The sequence below is a fragment of the Eleutherodactylus coqui genome, chromosome 7, assembly GCF_035609145.1.
Source record: "Eleutherodactylus coqui strain aEleCoq1 chromosome 7, aEleCoq1.hap1, whole genome shotgun sequence".
NCBI classification, from domain to species: domain Eukaryota; kingdom Metazoa; phylum Chordata; class Amphibia; order Anura; family Eleutherodactylidae; genus Eleutherodactylus; species Eleutherodactylus coqui.
In genome coordinates, this window is record NC_089843.1 from 107,446,729 (window position 1) to 107,463,101 (window position 16,373).

Below are 16,373 nucleotides of genomic sequence, written 5' to 3' on the forward strand. Positions count from 1 at the left end.
CTGTCACTTTTCAGTCTGTGTGTGAAGAGCAGAGCGGGAGGGGGAAGGGAAACATGGCCACAGCAGAGATCTGTGATTCTTCTGTATAGCTCCCTATCACAGGGCAGGGATGATATGAATTTTTGTTCATGGTATCACCTCCCCCATCCATCAGAGAGCATAGTTGCCCGCTGGTTGTCACATATGGAGTGAAATAATGAGGACTTGTTCATATAATCACTCCTTTATACCATTTAACCGTGCAGATACTGTAGTCATTGCTGATTCTGGCAGCTTAACATTTTTGCAGAAAAAAAAAATAATTTAACTTTTTTTCCCTTTACACAAGGCTTTAAATATTTAAAAAAAGAACAAAAAACCCTGCACGTATATGGTATCAACACATTCATAACCTCAAAATGGTATCAAAAAAATTACAAGTTTTTCCATAAAAAAATAAATCCTCATATAGCTCTGTCGACTGAAAAATAAGACCCCTTGTCTATTGCTGGCGTTATGTTTCAGAGACCCCTGCGATACATGAAAATCCACGAAGTTGCAGCGTTATATTTGCACAGATCAATTTGTCGGTGAACCGCCAAACAATTGCAAAAGTGAACAAATCATGCGCTTTTTAGCGACGGCGGTTTACACGCAACAAACAAACGAAGAGCAGTAGACGGACTGCGAGAAGCCTTAGGAGGCCCAGAATGTTTGGGTAGCATCGCAGGGCTTGAAATACAAGATGTACTATAAATTCAAACTTGCACAAACTTTTCTCTTATGGGCATGTACAGGCACAGTACGGGAGAACAAACAGACCAATGCTACGATCAGTGAGACAATCAGCACCCAGGATACAGAACCCATTCCATCAGCCAATAATGTGCCGTGTACAATCTCGCATTGGCAAGTGCTAGTGGCGTACTGTATTTCCTGTATGCACCGCAAAATTCCGCAATATAGCGAAAAACTCAGCGAAAACAGAATTATATATAGTCTATCTAAAATCTGCGATGCACTGAAAATGCAATCATTGAACCGCGATATAGCGAGGGATCACTGTACTCTGGTCCTGAAATGTGGCACATTAATTTGTAACAAATTAAGTCTTTTCGTAAAAACAAAAGTGTTTATATTGTGCAAAAGTAGTAAAAGAGATTAAAACTTCTATAAATTTGGTGTCATAATCGTACTAACCAATAGAATAAAATTAATATAATATTTGTACCACATGAGGAACGCCATAAAAATAAATTCCAAAAAAAAGGTGAAATTCTTTTTTTTCCATTAGCTCCAGAAAAAAAAATTGTAAAAATAATACATTATACGTCCTCAAAATTATAAAAACTAGAACCCGTCTTGCAAAATACAAGGTGTCATACATGAAAAAATCAATGAATGATCAAGTACTGCCTGTGATTGGCTGAGCACTGTGACCAATCGCAGGCAGCACTGAGCTGTCATTCAATGAGAACTTGAATGAACTTCACTACACTGCCAGAAGATCAAGTGGCTAGACGCGCCTGAGCCCCAACAGCGGCGGAGAGGTGAGTATATTTTTTAAAATTTTTTACACAAACCAGGGATGATTTTCAGGTAAGGGCTTATATTTAAAGCATTTCCCAAGAAAATCGCTGCAGGGGTTTCCGGTAACCCATTGCTCTCAATGGGGTCACCGGCAGCAGCGGCGGCCTTATTAAAGTCAGTGGGCACGGTCCTGCATTCACGCGTGTTTTGGCACGTTCATGGACGCGCAGATTTGTGCGTGCATACGTGTGCACAAATGCACGCTCGTCTGAATGAGGCCTAAGGATGAGGTTTAATATACACTATGAGGCCTTTTTACTTGTACTGTGTATCATGTGTAAGTCTAAATAAAGCGTTTACCCAGCTATAAGCAACAAATTATTTAAGAGGCACAAGCATCTTAATACATTTGTCTCATCTGGTGGCACTCCCATGTGCCAGATGAAAACCTGCATCAGCTCCAAGATGGTTTGGGCTCTAATCTTTCCCAGTGTCTGGTGAAGATTATAATAAATGTGATGGTGCATGTGGCCATGTTCCATAAAGCCAGTCCTCATCGACATTCCAAAAAAAATTGTGGGGTGTAAATGTTCCAAAATTTGCAGTTTTGGCACATGCGCCAAAATTGTAACTTTTGGATGCCAGAATCTTGGCATCCAAGGCACAGTAAATAGGCCCCCGTTACTCCATAGTAAGCACAGTAAGCTTTGTATACACCTTCAGGGCTCGGCCAGACAAGCTTTTCTTTTTGAGCATCTATGTGCGCAAAAAAAAGCGTGTCTATTAGAAAGCAATGGGATGCCAGCAACCACTGCAGTGATTTTCAGGGAAGGGCTTTGCATATAAGCCCTTTCCTAAAAATCACCCCTAGCTTGTGTAAAAAATAAAGAAATATATATATACTTACCTCTCCACAGCTTTTGGGACTCAGGTGCGTCTTGCAGCTTGGCTACCCAGCACTGCTCTAAAGCCCTTTCAGCAGGCAAGGATTTAAAAATCCCTGCCTGCTGAAAGGGCTGTGTCTGATTGGCTGAGCGCTCAGCCAATCACAGGCAGCATTCAGCTATTCATTGAATGACAAGTGAGCGCTGCCTGTGATTGGTCACAGCGCTCAGCCAATCACAGGCAGCACTCAGCCATTCAGTGAATCCAACGAATGGCTGAGAGGTGAGTATATATATTTTTTTATCTTTTACACAAGGTAGGGATGATTTTTCAGGGAAGGGCTTATATTTAAAGCCCTTCCCCTCAAATCACTGCAGTGGTTGCTGGCATCCCATTGCTTTAAATGAATCCACCAGCAGCAGTGGCGGCCCCATTGAAAGCAATGGGAAAACATCGCATTTTTTTGCCACAGCTGTCACATCATCACTGAACACTGTGACAGGGCTCGATCAGACTAGCGTGTTTTACATGCTGCTTCAGCAATGTGTAAATCACGCATCTATAGCAAACAATAGGTTGCTATGGAAGCGGTCACTTGGACACTTTTTGGAAGCACATAATCCCCTCACCTGTCAGCTCCGTCGTGCGCACTGTCCAGGGTGCTTACCATAGCCTCCTACGGGAGCCGTGAAAGCAGGCTGCCCGCACCATGGACGTGTGATCAGGCTGCTCCGCGGGCTAGGGGCAGCCCGTTCACACGCATAATAACTGCATGTCTGACTGAGCTTTAAAGAACGGCTTCACACTGGCGAGAAAATTGCACATTTTACGCACAATGTGAGAGTGAGTAAAAATGCAGAATTATGAAACCAATGATTTTCAATGGTTTCCTCCCACTCTATAATGTTTTCACTCACACTATGTTGCGTAAAAAAAAACGACGCATGTTCTCCCTTTTTGTGATTTCACCCATTGTCTTCATTTGGGCCGATGGCAGTAGCACCGGCCCCATTGAAGGCAATGGAAGAACTCCCCGGCTTTGTGGCTGTTTCACGTGGATTGCGAAGGCAATATTGGGCTGTGAATCATGGCCCAATATCGCCCTTGCCAATGTGAAGCAGTTCTATGGAATCTTTCATATGGGACAGAATTATCCACAGGATGCAGAGCAGATGTGGATTTTGTCAATTAGTGCACAATTTCTTGTGCAAGGTCTTATGGAATTTCTTGCATTTCCTGTATGTTAGAAATCCATAACAACAATTCTGCAAGACGTCCCTAATTCTATAGCATAAAGCTTTTCCACTGCAGAATTTATTCTTGTGGTTTTGAAGCAAGGAAGTGTGGATTTTAACAGGTGCGGAATTCAAGCCCCATAGGGATGGCATTGCGCACATAATGTCCACGCTAACTAATTCAGTTCCATTTGAAAGGCGCCTAACTCAATTATTACAGTTTAGAGTCCATGTTTCCATGAATATCTTACCAGTGTTCAAAGGCAGCAAAGCAGACCCTAAAATCCCAATCTTAATGATTGTTGGTATCATATTCTTGGCCTGATGTTGGTAGGATTAGCTGAATATTTTGCAAAACATTGCATAATACTATCAAACAATAAATTGATAACACCTATTCCACATAGGACAGAATACAAGTACTACGAAAACTAGTTTTCCCTGCAAAGCAGCAGAGGGCACAAGAGGCTAATTTATGAATCTGAGATGTCTCCACTTCCACGTTATCCAGTTATTTCTCTAGCTCACAGATTTCTCTTTATCAGATCCATGCCGCTTATGACTTTTACAGGAGAGGTACCTTATTGCTCCTTAGAAAAGATATATATGCATTTGTCTTTGGGCATTTTGTAGCTTCTCTAGCTGTGTCTTTGCTTTAACACCCTAATAAATGTATTTGTTATTTCCTTAAACTACCGCAGCTTCTGTGAACATTTACTGTAATGTGTGTCACGAAGAAATACACCGTCCTGAGATGCAGTAGAACCATTATGTGAAACTAATATTGAAGCTTTTAGATTGTTTGTGTTATTTATTTGTGGTTTTTAGACAAGAAACAAGCAAAAAAGACTGACATAAAAATGGCCTTACTTTCACTGAGTACTTTATCTATTTTGGTCGCATTCATCAGTATTATTTTATATTTTCTTATTAAATTGTAAAAAAAATTATTAGTTTATGCAACATGCAGGATTAAGACTTCACTCACAGTTTCATATTAACCCTTTCAAGACAAAGGCCTTCGAATACTTAAAGGAGTTTTGTAATTAAAAAAAATCAATACTTAAAGGGGCTGTCTCGCGGCAGCAAGTGGGGTTATACACTTCTGTATGGCCATATTAATGCACTTTGTAATATGCATCGTGCATTAAATATGAGCCATACAAAAGTTATTCACTTACCTGCTCCGTTGCTAGCGTCCTCGTCTCCATGGTTCCGTCTAAATTCGCTGGCAGCTTGCTTTTTTAGACGCGCTTGCGCAGTCCGGTCTTCTCCTTTCAGCACGAGCCGCTTCAGTGTGCTCGCCGCTACAGCTCTTCTGCGCATGCGCAGACGAGTTGTCACTGCTCGGGAGCGCGCCATTCTGTACCATCCTCTCTTAGAGGAAGGTGCAGAAACTTGAGCCGCCCAGCCGAGAAGCCCAGCCCAGCTGTCCCGCCGTCCTGCCGCCCAGGTAAGTGATGGGCCGGGGGGGCCGGGGGGCTGCCGCTCTGCGGGGGGGTCTGCCGCTCTGCCGGGGGGGGGCTGTCGCTCTGCCGGGGGGTCTGCCGCTCTGCCGGGGGGGGCTTCCGCTCTGCGGGGGGGGGGGCTGCCGCTCTGCCGAGGGGGCTGCCGCTCTGCCGGGGGGGCTGCCGCTCTGCCGGGGGGTCTGCCGCTCTGCCGGGGGCTGCCGCTCTGCGGGGGGGCTGCCGCTCTGCCGAGGGGGCTGCCGCTCTGCCGGGGGGTCTGCCGCTCTGCCGGGGGCTGCCGCTCTGCGGGGGGTCTGCCGCTCTGCCGGGGGGGGTCTGCCGCTCTGCCGGGGGGTTACCTGCTGCCTGGCGGTGGGTGACTGTGTGCCGTGGTCGGCGGCTGCGGTGGGTCCGGTCGGCGGCTGCGGGGCGTCTGGTTGTCAGGGAGACACAGCTGGTAGCGTCTCGGGAGCGCGCACGTCGGGCTACAGCAAGCGACAGGAAAAAAGCCGGCGGCCATCTTGGGAAAATTTTTATAAGTTGCTGAAACGCTGGAACTGTAAGTACAAACCAGCTAGAAAAGTCATTTACAGGGGGGCTTAGTAATGTATGGTTAATTAGGGGGACTGGGCAAAAAAAAAAATTTACTGCTTCCTCGAGACAACCCCTTTAACTATTCCTTCTCTGTCAGTCTTCTGACCGCATCTCCTCCTCGCTGATCATCTCCAGTCCCCCGGATAACCTCACCGCAAGCCGGTCAGATTCTTTTCTTCTTGTTATGATGCGTCCATTCTCTGCATTGTTCTTCCGGCAGGTCAGTGTAGGTTGTGTCACTAGTGATGTAAGGTTCACTGCCAAATGCCGATCTATTGCTGAGACTGCACATGTACGCTGTCTCGCAGCGAGAGTTCATATACAGATGCAGAGAGACAGTCTCGGCAATAGCTCGACACTCCCTGCTAGGCTATGAATGCTATGTCACTAGTAATGTAGTGTAGATTGCCCTGCAAGAAGGAGACTGCCAGGAATGGATGCTTCATCACCGGAAGAACAAGTATCCTCCAGCTGGAGGGGAGGTGACCCGGGGGGACTACAGGAGAAGGTTGATTGGCGCAGAGAAGATACTGTAAAAAACACTGACAGGGAAGAAATAGGTAAGTACAGAATTTTTGTTTTCTAATGACAGAACCTCTTTAAGGGTACATTTACACGTAGCGGAAATGCTGCAGAGTTTATGTAGTGGAAGATCTGTAGCATTTCCGCATCAACGATTGTGTCAAAACCCACAACACTCTGTGGATTTTGATGCAGATTTGGTGTGGATCTGCAGGTGATTTCACCCTTTCAGTAGAAGGGATGAACTGTGCTGCGGATCTGCTCTAAGATTAACGTCAAAATTCATACTTATCTGGTGGATGTTTTTAACGCAGAAATGTTGTGGATTTTGCCACAGATTTTGCTTTAAAAAAATTCCACAGCATCACCGCTGTGTCTTTTGCTATACTTCGCCCTTTGGACTCTAGGTATAAACATATACATATATATGTATATATATATATATATATGGGCTGCAGGGAACCCCTGCAGTGATTTTCAGGGAAAGGCTCTAAATATAATCCCTTCTATGAAAATCTTCTCTAGCATGTATAAAAAATAATATATATACTCACCCCTCCACCGCTACCGGGGCTCAGCCGCGTCTAGCCGCTTGGTCTCCTTGAACTGCTCTAAAGCTCTTTCAGCAGGCAGGGGTTTAAAATCCCTACCTGTTGAAAGGTCTGTATCTGATTGGCTAAGTGCTCAGCCAATAACAGGCAGCACTCAGCCGTTCATTGAATGACAACTGAGTGCTGCCTGTGACTGGTCACAGCACTCCGCCAATCACAGGCAGCACTTAGCCATTCAGCCATTCACACTTTTATTTTTACACATGCTATGGTTGATTTTCAGGGAAGGGCTTATATTTAAAGCCCTTCCCCGAAAATCACTGCACGGGATGCCGGCAGCCCATTGCTTTCAATGGGGCTGCCGGTAGCAGCGGCGGCCCCATTGAAAGCAATGGAAGAACATCGCAATCCTCTGCCATGGCCGTGACAGCTGTTGTAGGGAATTCTTTACTCCCCACATGGAGTGCCATCAACACTTAACACTGTGACAATATGGCCGCCTGCAGACGAAAGGGTCGGATCTTGCTGCGAGAATTCTCACAGGGAGGTCCAACCCGTGCCCCTGCAGTGACCAGTGCGGCTCACCTGCTTCCACGTCTGCTCTGTGATGTGCCGGCTGCCGCCTAGCCGGCGCATGCGCAGAGTGGAGCCGGCGCGTCAGTAGTGACCTTTGTGTGCGGACCTCTGCAAGACCCGCACAGAAATAGAACATGCCATGATTTGTTTTCTGTGCGTGTTTTTACGCGTACAAAACGCGGCTGTGTGCATAGGATTGTGCTTTGTAATGCAATCCTATGCAGGCAGGCACAGGTGGAAATTCTGCGGGAAATCCCGCAGCGGAATTTCCGCCTGTGTGCAGGGGGCCTATGTAACAGTGTTCAGTGATGAGGGGACTCTCCGTGGGGAATATTGATGCGCAGCACAGACCTATGGTGCACGCATGTCCTATCTTTTGTAGGTGCGCGGGTTTGCACGCCTGTAAAACACGGACATGTGAACACACCATAGGAAACCAATGGTTCTAATAGACGCACAGTTTTGTGCAAGCGTATGAGCGCACTTAAATACGAATGTCTGAATGAGGCCTTAAACACAGATCCATTAACCCCTCAGTGACCAAGCCTCTTTGTGCCTTAGTGACCAGGCCAAATTTTGGAAATCTGACATGATTCATTTTAACATAGAATAGCTCCCTAAAGGTTTTGCATATCCAAGCGATTCTGACATTGTTTTTTTGCCACATGTTGTACTTCATTTAGGTGGTGAAAATAGTCTGATAGAATTTGTGTAGATTTATTAAATGTGTCAATATTGGGAAAATTTTGAAAAAAATTTCATTTTTTCACATTTTCAATTGTAATATATCAAATATGTGCAAACATACTGTACAGGTTTTTGCTAAGATATATATTTCCATCTGTTTACTTTATTCTGGATGCACATTTGAAAAACTTGTATTTTTTTAACCATTTAGAAGACATACAACTTTTACATTACTTTTCAGCATTTTGAGGAACACTTTGTTTTCCTACACCAAGCCAAGATTGCAAAGGCTCATAGGTGTCAGAATGATAGACAGAATGATACGCCCACAAATGACCCTGTTTTAAAAACTACACCCCTTAATGTATTCACTGAGGGGGGTCAGGAGTATTTTGACCCCACAGTTTTTTTCTGGAATTAATTCAATTTAGAGGAGAAAAAATAAAATTTCATATTTTTAAAAATATGTCATTTTAAAGACATATTTTTTTTCTATAGTGCACATGAAAATGAGGATTGACACCCCAAAATGGATACCCCTGTTTGTCTTGTGTTCAGAAACATACCCATTGTGGCCCTAATCTTATGTCTGGATGCACAACGGGGTCCAAAATGAAAGGAGTAAACGGTGGTTTTCAGCACATAGATTTTGCTTGAAGACCTTTTAGGCCCCATAGCACACTTGTAGAGTTCTTGAGCAGCCAAAACCATAGAGAACCCCCACAAATGACCCCATTTTGAAACCTAAACTCCTTAATGAATTTATCTAGGGGTGTGCTGCCCATTTTGACACCACAGTTTTTGAAGGAATTCACGCAAAGCTAAAGGAAAAAATTGTGATTTTCATTTTTTTGGCAATTCTGTCATTTTAAAAACAGCTTTTTTGTACAGCACACATATGAATGAAGACTTGCACTACAAAATGGATACCCCTGTTTGTCCTGTTTTCAGAAATATACCCATTATGGCTCTAATCTTATGTCTGGATGCACAACGGGGCCCAAAATCAAAGGAGTAGTCAGTGGCTTTTAGAACATAAATTTTGCTTGAAGGCCTTTTATGCCCCATAGCACACTTGTAGAGTTCTTGAGTGCCCAAAACCATAGAAAACCCCCACAAATGACCCCATTTTGAAAACTAGACCTCTTAACAAATTCATCTAGGAGTGTACTGCGTATTTTAACCCTACAATTTGTGAATAAATCTAATCAAAGCAGTAGGAAAAAATTACAATTTGCATTTTTTGGGCAATTGTGTCAATTTAAAAACTGTTTTTTTTTTGTATAGCACACATATAAATGAAGACTTTCATCCCAAAATGGATCCCCTTGTTTGTCCCATGTTCAGAAACATACCCATTGTGGCCCTAATCTACTTACAGGACACATCACAAGGCCTATAATAGAAGGAGCACCCGATGGATTTCAGGGTACAACTAAATAAATCCAGGCCCCATTGCCCACTTGTAGAGCCATTGAGCGTCCAAAACGATAAAGAACCCCCACAAATGACCCCACTTTCAAAACTAGACCCCTTAACGAATTCATCTAGGAGTGTACTGCATATTTTGACATCACAGTATTTGAATGAATCTAAGCAAAAAAGAAGGAAAAAATTATGATTTTTATTTTTTTGGCAATTGTGTCAATTTAAAATCAGGTTTTTTGTACAGGATACCTAGGAATGAGGACCTTTACCCCAAAATGGATACCCCCGTTTGTCCCATGTTTAGACACATACCCATTGTGGCCCTAATGTACTTACAGGACCTATGGCAAGGCCTATAATGGAGGGAACACCCGTTGGATTGCAGGGCGCAACTGAATAAATTCCAGGCCTGATCGCTCACTTGTACGGAATAAAAATTGACTCCCTAAAAATATCCCTGCCCCCCTTCCTGCGTGCCCTTTTTGGCATTCCCCAAATCTTAGATAAAAGTAATAATGTGACCTGTGTGGTATTTCCGAAGACAGGGATAATTATGGGGGCTTGGTTGGGATGGGTACATGGGGCAACAAAACCGGGTATCCCCCCTCCTCCCATGCTTTTTGGGGGGTATTTTTTGACCTCAGTGGCAGGGACGGGGTGTAAAAAGTGGAGCTCTGTGAGGCTTCGTAAGCTTGCGGAGGTGCGGCAGTCTCACACAGAGGGCGCTTAACTAGCTGCTCCTGGAACTGCAAGAAGGTGAGTGTTCCCGGGCTTCTTGTAAATTACGTATCACAGGTAGCGGTCTGGATAACACCGGGCTCATGCGACCATATATGGAATCCACTTGCAGAGGCCTGCAGTGGATCCCAGCTGTGAGCCCAGCCCAGTATAACTGCGTACTCACACAAGCAGTCATACGCAGTACACCTTTTTTTTATTTGTATTTCCAGTGCCATCGATTAGCGATGACACTGGTGCCCGCAGCCTGTACACAATGTAGTTACTTATAAGCTGCGGGTATATCCGCGACCATGGAACACAATGGGCTCTATGTTGCGGATATCTGCGGTAAAATAGAACCTGCTGCGTTCTCTTTTCTGCGAGTGGATTACGTAATTCCGACCCGCTAATGTGAGTGGAATTGTGTAATCCAATGCATTTGATTGATCCATGCATTACCACGGATCAGAAGCATGCAGAATCCGTAATATCTCTGCGGTCATGTGAGACCGGCCTAAGGTAGATCGCTACCTTTTTATTATGTGACTGGAGACCACTCAACGAGGTCATTGCTTAAATTTCCTGGGCATTCTGGCTCCTACGCATGTGTCCGGTATTTTGCCAGTGGTCGCATGTGCAGAATCTGGGAAGGTTCACGGAGGAGGATCATGTTGGTTCAAATACGGAGGCAGCTGTGGCAGAGGACCGCAATGGGACCGGTACTGCTGCCACCCCATTGTCATTCGATAGCTGAGAGCTGCCTCTGATTGGTCACAGTGCTCAGCCAATCAGAGGCAGCACTCACTCACTCCGGCAGCTGCAAAAAGGTGAGTATATATATATATTTTTTTTTTTTACCCTTTTTTGCATGGTTTTTCAGGGAATGGCTTATATTTTATATAAGCCGGCTGTATTGCCGGCTCCATTGACTTCAATGGGCGAATATCGTTCTCCTCTGCCACAGCTGTGGCACAGCTGTGGCAGAGGATAGTGGGCAGCACCCGTGTAACCGAGCCCTTTCAGCTGATAAACGCTGCTAGCAGCATTTTTTTCAGCCGTGATGCGGGCTTCAGTCACGCGATTTTTTTGTGTGCATCAGTTTTGCGCACACAAAAAAATCGGACGAAAAAAAACGCCTGTGTGACTGAGCCCTGAGGCCTAAGGGTTCAGTCAGATGTCCGTTTTTACGTGCGTTTATTCACGCATAAAATAGATCGTACTGCGCTAGTATAAAAAAAAACGTGTGACCACGTCCATTGCCACCCATATGTTCTATCTTTTGTAGGTGCGAATTTTATGCGCATGTAAAATTCGGACATGTGACCATTGCCATTGAAAAGCATTGGTTCTATATAGATGCGGATCACAAACGCAAGTAACATGCGCACGTAAAAACGCCCGTCTGACTAAGCCCTTAGGAAGATGCACGAATAACTTTTGGAAGATGCTTTCATGTGAAAATCCCTGTCTTGTAAAGGCAGCAGAAGCCACGTGATTAAAATGAAGTACATTGCCTGTCAGTGCTTTTATAAAGACATGACAGGATTTATAGGTGTCCGTATAATCAATCTATACAGTGAGTCTCAGCTAGAGCATCATGTATATGTATGCCTTTCAGGGACTACACCTAGTACTACACCTCCCTGGACTTTATGTCCTAAGATTGTCATATTGAGTTAAGCATTCAATTAGAATTAAGTATTTTAGCTGATTAATTCAGCCATTAATCTTGGTTTTGGCTGACAGCACATCCCTGATTCCTCACCACTGTCAGATACTTGTTTGTGAAGACTACCTGTCTATCAAGAATTTACAATTAAAACAGTTTACATTGAGTTTAAATTTAGGAAGATGCATTCCTTCCAATCAAAACATTTGTGGTGTTTTATCTAAAATGACTAATTGAAAAACTAGTCTTGTTGCCCATAGCAACCTATCACAATGCAGCTTTCACTTTTAAACTACTTTGTAAAAATGAGAGCCACACTGTGATTGGTTGCTGCGGTCAACATGGTGAAATGAAACCGACTTGTTTTTATTCAAGCTTTGAATTGTATCTTATTAAAGAGCCTATCTCATCAGAGACAAAACCATTGGCAACCTCAACAATCCGCTAATTGCCATAGGCCCTACTCCATGATAAAACAGTTGATTTCACTGTGGGAAGCCATGGACAACCAGCTTGATATGTACTATTACAGGGTGGGTATTCAAGTGAATGGCCACCCATGTAATACAAGGATATCTTGAATTCTGGCTCACAAAGAAAGTCCGTAGCAGGGGATCCCTTTTGATGATGCCTATATGCTCTAATAGGGCATATGGGCAGCAGTATCTTCAAGAAAATCCCTTTAATGCTATTTTTTTAATTAATCATACCAAATGTACATTGGAAATAAGTAGGGGACAAATGATGGGGGTAGGTCTGCAATATTAGACTGCACGCAGTGTTTGTTTGTAGAGTGAAAATCTGCTTGCTTAAAGGGGTTGTCTCGCGGTAGCAAGTGGGGTTATACACTTCTGTATGGCCATATTAATGCACTTTGTAATATACATCGTGCATTAAATATGAGCCATACAGAAGTTATTCACTTACCTGCTCCGTTGCTAGCGTCCCCGTCGCCATGGTGCCGTCTAAGTTTGGTGTCTTCTTGCTTTTTTAGACGCGCTTGCGCTGTGCGGTCTTCTCCCTTCGGCTCCGCTCGACAGTATCAGCGTTTTGGCTCCGCCCCCTTGTGCGCGTCATCGCGTAGCTCCGCCCCCGTCATGTGCCGATTCCAGCCAATCAGGAGGCTGGAACCGGCACACGTCATGGGGCGGAGCTACGCAATGACGCGTACAAGGGGGCGGAGCCAAAACGCTGATGCTGCCGAGCGGAGCCGAAGGGAGAAGACCGCACAGCGCAAGCGCGTCTAAAAAAGCAAGAAGACACCGAACTTAGACGGAACCATGGCGACGGGGACGCTAGCAACGGAGCAGGTAAGTGAATAACTTCTGTATGGCTCATATTTAATGCATGATGTATATTAAAAAGTGCATTAATATGGCCATACAGAAGTGCTTAACCCCACTTGATTTCGCGAGACAACCCCTTTAAGAGCTGTAGATGCAAAAAATATAGTATTTTAAAAGAAGAAAGATTTTTTTTACTATTTAGATGCATCAGAACTATGGGCATAAATAATGGGTCAAAAGTCCTGGTGCAAAGTTCACCTTGCCACTTCCCATGTACAGCTTCTTTTTCACAGTTGCAAGCTATGCCCCCTCCATATCTGTCAGGTGCATTGCTGGGTCTCTAAATAACTCTTGATGCAGCATTAGCAGCCAAGGGCAATTCTGCCCCCTTTTTGATCCATAGTAATAGTACCTTTGCATAATAATTATACATACTTTGCTCCCAAAGTGATAATACCCCCTGCAGCCTACACAGACAGACTGTGGGATATGCAGTTGACCGCTGTTATTTTCAGATGATACTGTTTCTTCCTTATCCCACTCCTGATTCAGCATGCCATGTGGCAAATGGAGTATCCTGACTCCTCCACCCCTATATGCTTGCAGTTCTGCCACACACCACACTGTGTCAGGAAAGAGAGCACTAAAGTAGTAGGAGTATAGTGAGCCCATGCCTTCCTTCCAGCACTGCTCCGAGTCAGAAATGAGAGCAGTAAAGAAGTAACAGTATAAATAGCTTTACTGTGGTATGTGGGGCATGGTTGTAACTACAAGAGCTGTGACCCATATAGCTATGCCAATGATGTGGAAAAAAAATGCTCTACATACCCATTAAGTGTGTTTGTATGTGGGTGTGCTGCTAGGATCTGTTGTTCTACATGGGTTTCCAGCAGCGCAGCCTCACAGGTAGGGGTTGATTGAGCTGGCTGGGTGTGGGTTTTTCCAGCCAACCGATCCCCCAGATTTTAAACCCCTGTGTGTTAGGTGCTTGTCTCCTCGGAGGTCCCCCTTTAACTGGGAGGTACTGTTAGGGTGTGTTGTTTGTTGGCGACTTGTGTGAAGAAAGATAAAACCAGGCGCTTGCAGTGGACGATGCTCCAGCCAGCAGGAGGCATGGAGAAACTGAGTGCTGTCAGGAAGCAGGTCTTCGGGGCCGAGTGTATCCTGAGCAAGAGGCACAGGGCACAATTAACACGCAAGGAAGAAGGGAACAGGGCCAGGTTTATATAGGAGACTAATTGGGGAAGGTACAAGACACAGGGTGGACTAGACATGGAAGACACGAAACAGGAGACAAGGAATGAGGAACACAAGGCTAGGAATTCAGGGAGCTGTCCAGCATGCTGAATAGCTCAGTATGAAGGGCTGCTGCTCGGGGTACAGGAGGTTGCAGGTTTGAATCCTGACAGTTTGCTTAAAAAAAGGGACTATTGCATTATCACTTTAGAGATAAGCATCTTATCCCCATTATTCTAGGTCAGTTTTTCCAAAACTCCAGTCCTCATGAACCCCCAAAGGGCATGGTTTTTTAGGATATTCTATAGTAAGACCACTTGTGGCAATGTCTGAGGCACCGACAATAATTATATCACCTGTGCAATATTGAGAAAATCCAGAAAACACGAACTGTTGAAGTCCCTGAGGACTGGAGTTGGGAAACACTGGTCTAGATGTTGGTGAGAGTTATAGACATTAACTTCTGATCTGCCTGGTTGGCTTTACATGAGACGACTGTCATCTGAATAACTACTCAAAAGAGCAAAATGAGAGTCGTTCGGTGTAAACACGGCCACCAGCAGTGTGGTAAGCAATATCCACTCACTGGTCAATTGTCGTTTTATCTCGAATCACCTAGTTGATCTAAAATCATCTGGTGAAAAGTCATAGTTGTTTGTACTTGTAGGACTTGTGAATGGATTTGCATGGAGATCCTCCCTACGAACTATGTGTCAGCAAACAGCTAATGATCAATAAGCACTCTGTGTACAAGCAAACAAATGGCTGTTCTTTATACACTTCAGGGACGGTGTTTAGCAGCTATCTGAATGATATAGTTGTTGAGTATAAAGTTATCTTTAGTGGGATGTAAGATCTGTGGATGAGTGACTAAGACTCATTTTGTTTAGGAGAATATTTGTAGTAATCTACCTTTAAAGTGTCCTTATAATTAAACATGATGTATTGTTATTTCCGGCAGTGAGATATAGCAAATCTGTGTTCTTTTACCCAAAAATATTTTTTTATTGTAATTACATACTCCTAACCGAAAAAGCAAACGACTCGTCTAAAAGATGGCCAACTTTGTCATTGCAGGATGATGATGTGAGAGAAAGCCGTTTCAGCTTTACAGCTTATGGTATGGGTCCTTGTCTACAAGCAAAAGATGGAGTGACTCCAAAGGGACCCAATCCAGCGCCTGCAGCACCAAAAACACACGAAGAGATGAGAAAAGTGTTTATTGACAGAGCAAAAAAGATAGACACAATTTCACGAGCTTGCTTCCCGCTGGCCTTTTTAATATTCAACATCTTTTACTGGGTGATCTACAAAATTCTACGACATGAGGACATTCATCAGCAGCAAGATTAAAGAGACTAAATGCTGGTATGTCAACAGTAGGGTTGTACACAAAAGTATCAACATCAACGTCCTAATTCCATTTCTCCATAATAAATATGTAACTTCTCAAATCAAGCCGAAAATGTCAACACAATCTAATGGTACAAACACAGCTAAAATATACTGCCAGCTGTTTTATATGTTATTACTCAGAGGTGTCAGTACACAACATTTACTGTTTTTTAAGTGGGTTTGTTTTATTGTATACAATTATACACAACAGGACCAAATAGCCAAATTGGTTGTAGATTTTACAGTGACCACAAATTTCTTTACATTTTTATTTCATTTTTTTGTGAAAGCATTTTAACTTCTATTTTTGTGCAGTAAATACTATTTTTATGTGTAATTAATGTCACATTTTGTACAAGAACAACAGTGCTGAAACTAGGGCAAAACCATAATCAATCTGCTTACAATAACATAGAACAATACAGCCTAGTGTACATTGGCGCTCATAGAGTGTGGCCTCGAGTCAAGCCTTGTTCATTGAGATCACACTAGGTTCGAAGAAACTGTGAAATTCACTGCACCATTATAGGAAGCCTAGTTACCTCAATCCTGATATTGGAAGCTAATATCCTCTTTGTTTTTTGAGCAATGGAGAGGTTCAATTTTAAAACAGTAAAAAAAACACATCATAT

The 16,373-nt window shown here is 43.7% G+C and overlaps 1 protein-coding gene across 1 annotated transcript in view; it reads left to right on the top strand.

Moving 5' to 3' along the window:
- GLRA3 (glycine receptor alpha 3) overlaps positions 1–15,699 on the top strand; it is a 242,166-nt gene extending 226,467 nt beyond the window's left edge. The window contains exon 9 of the mRNA XM_066574670.1: positions 15,424–15,699. Coding sequence (XP_066430767.1) covers positions 15,424–15,699 — 276 coding nt within the window. The remainder of the gene's footprint in view (positions 1–15,423) is intronic.
- The last annotated feature ends 674 nt before the right edge of the window (positions 15,700–16,373 follow it).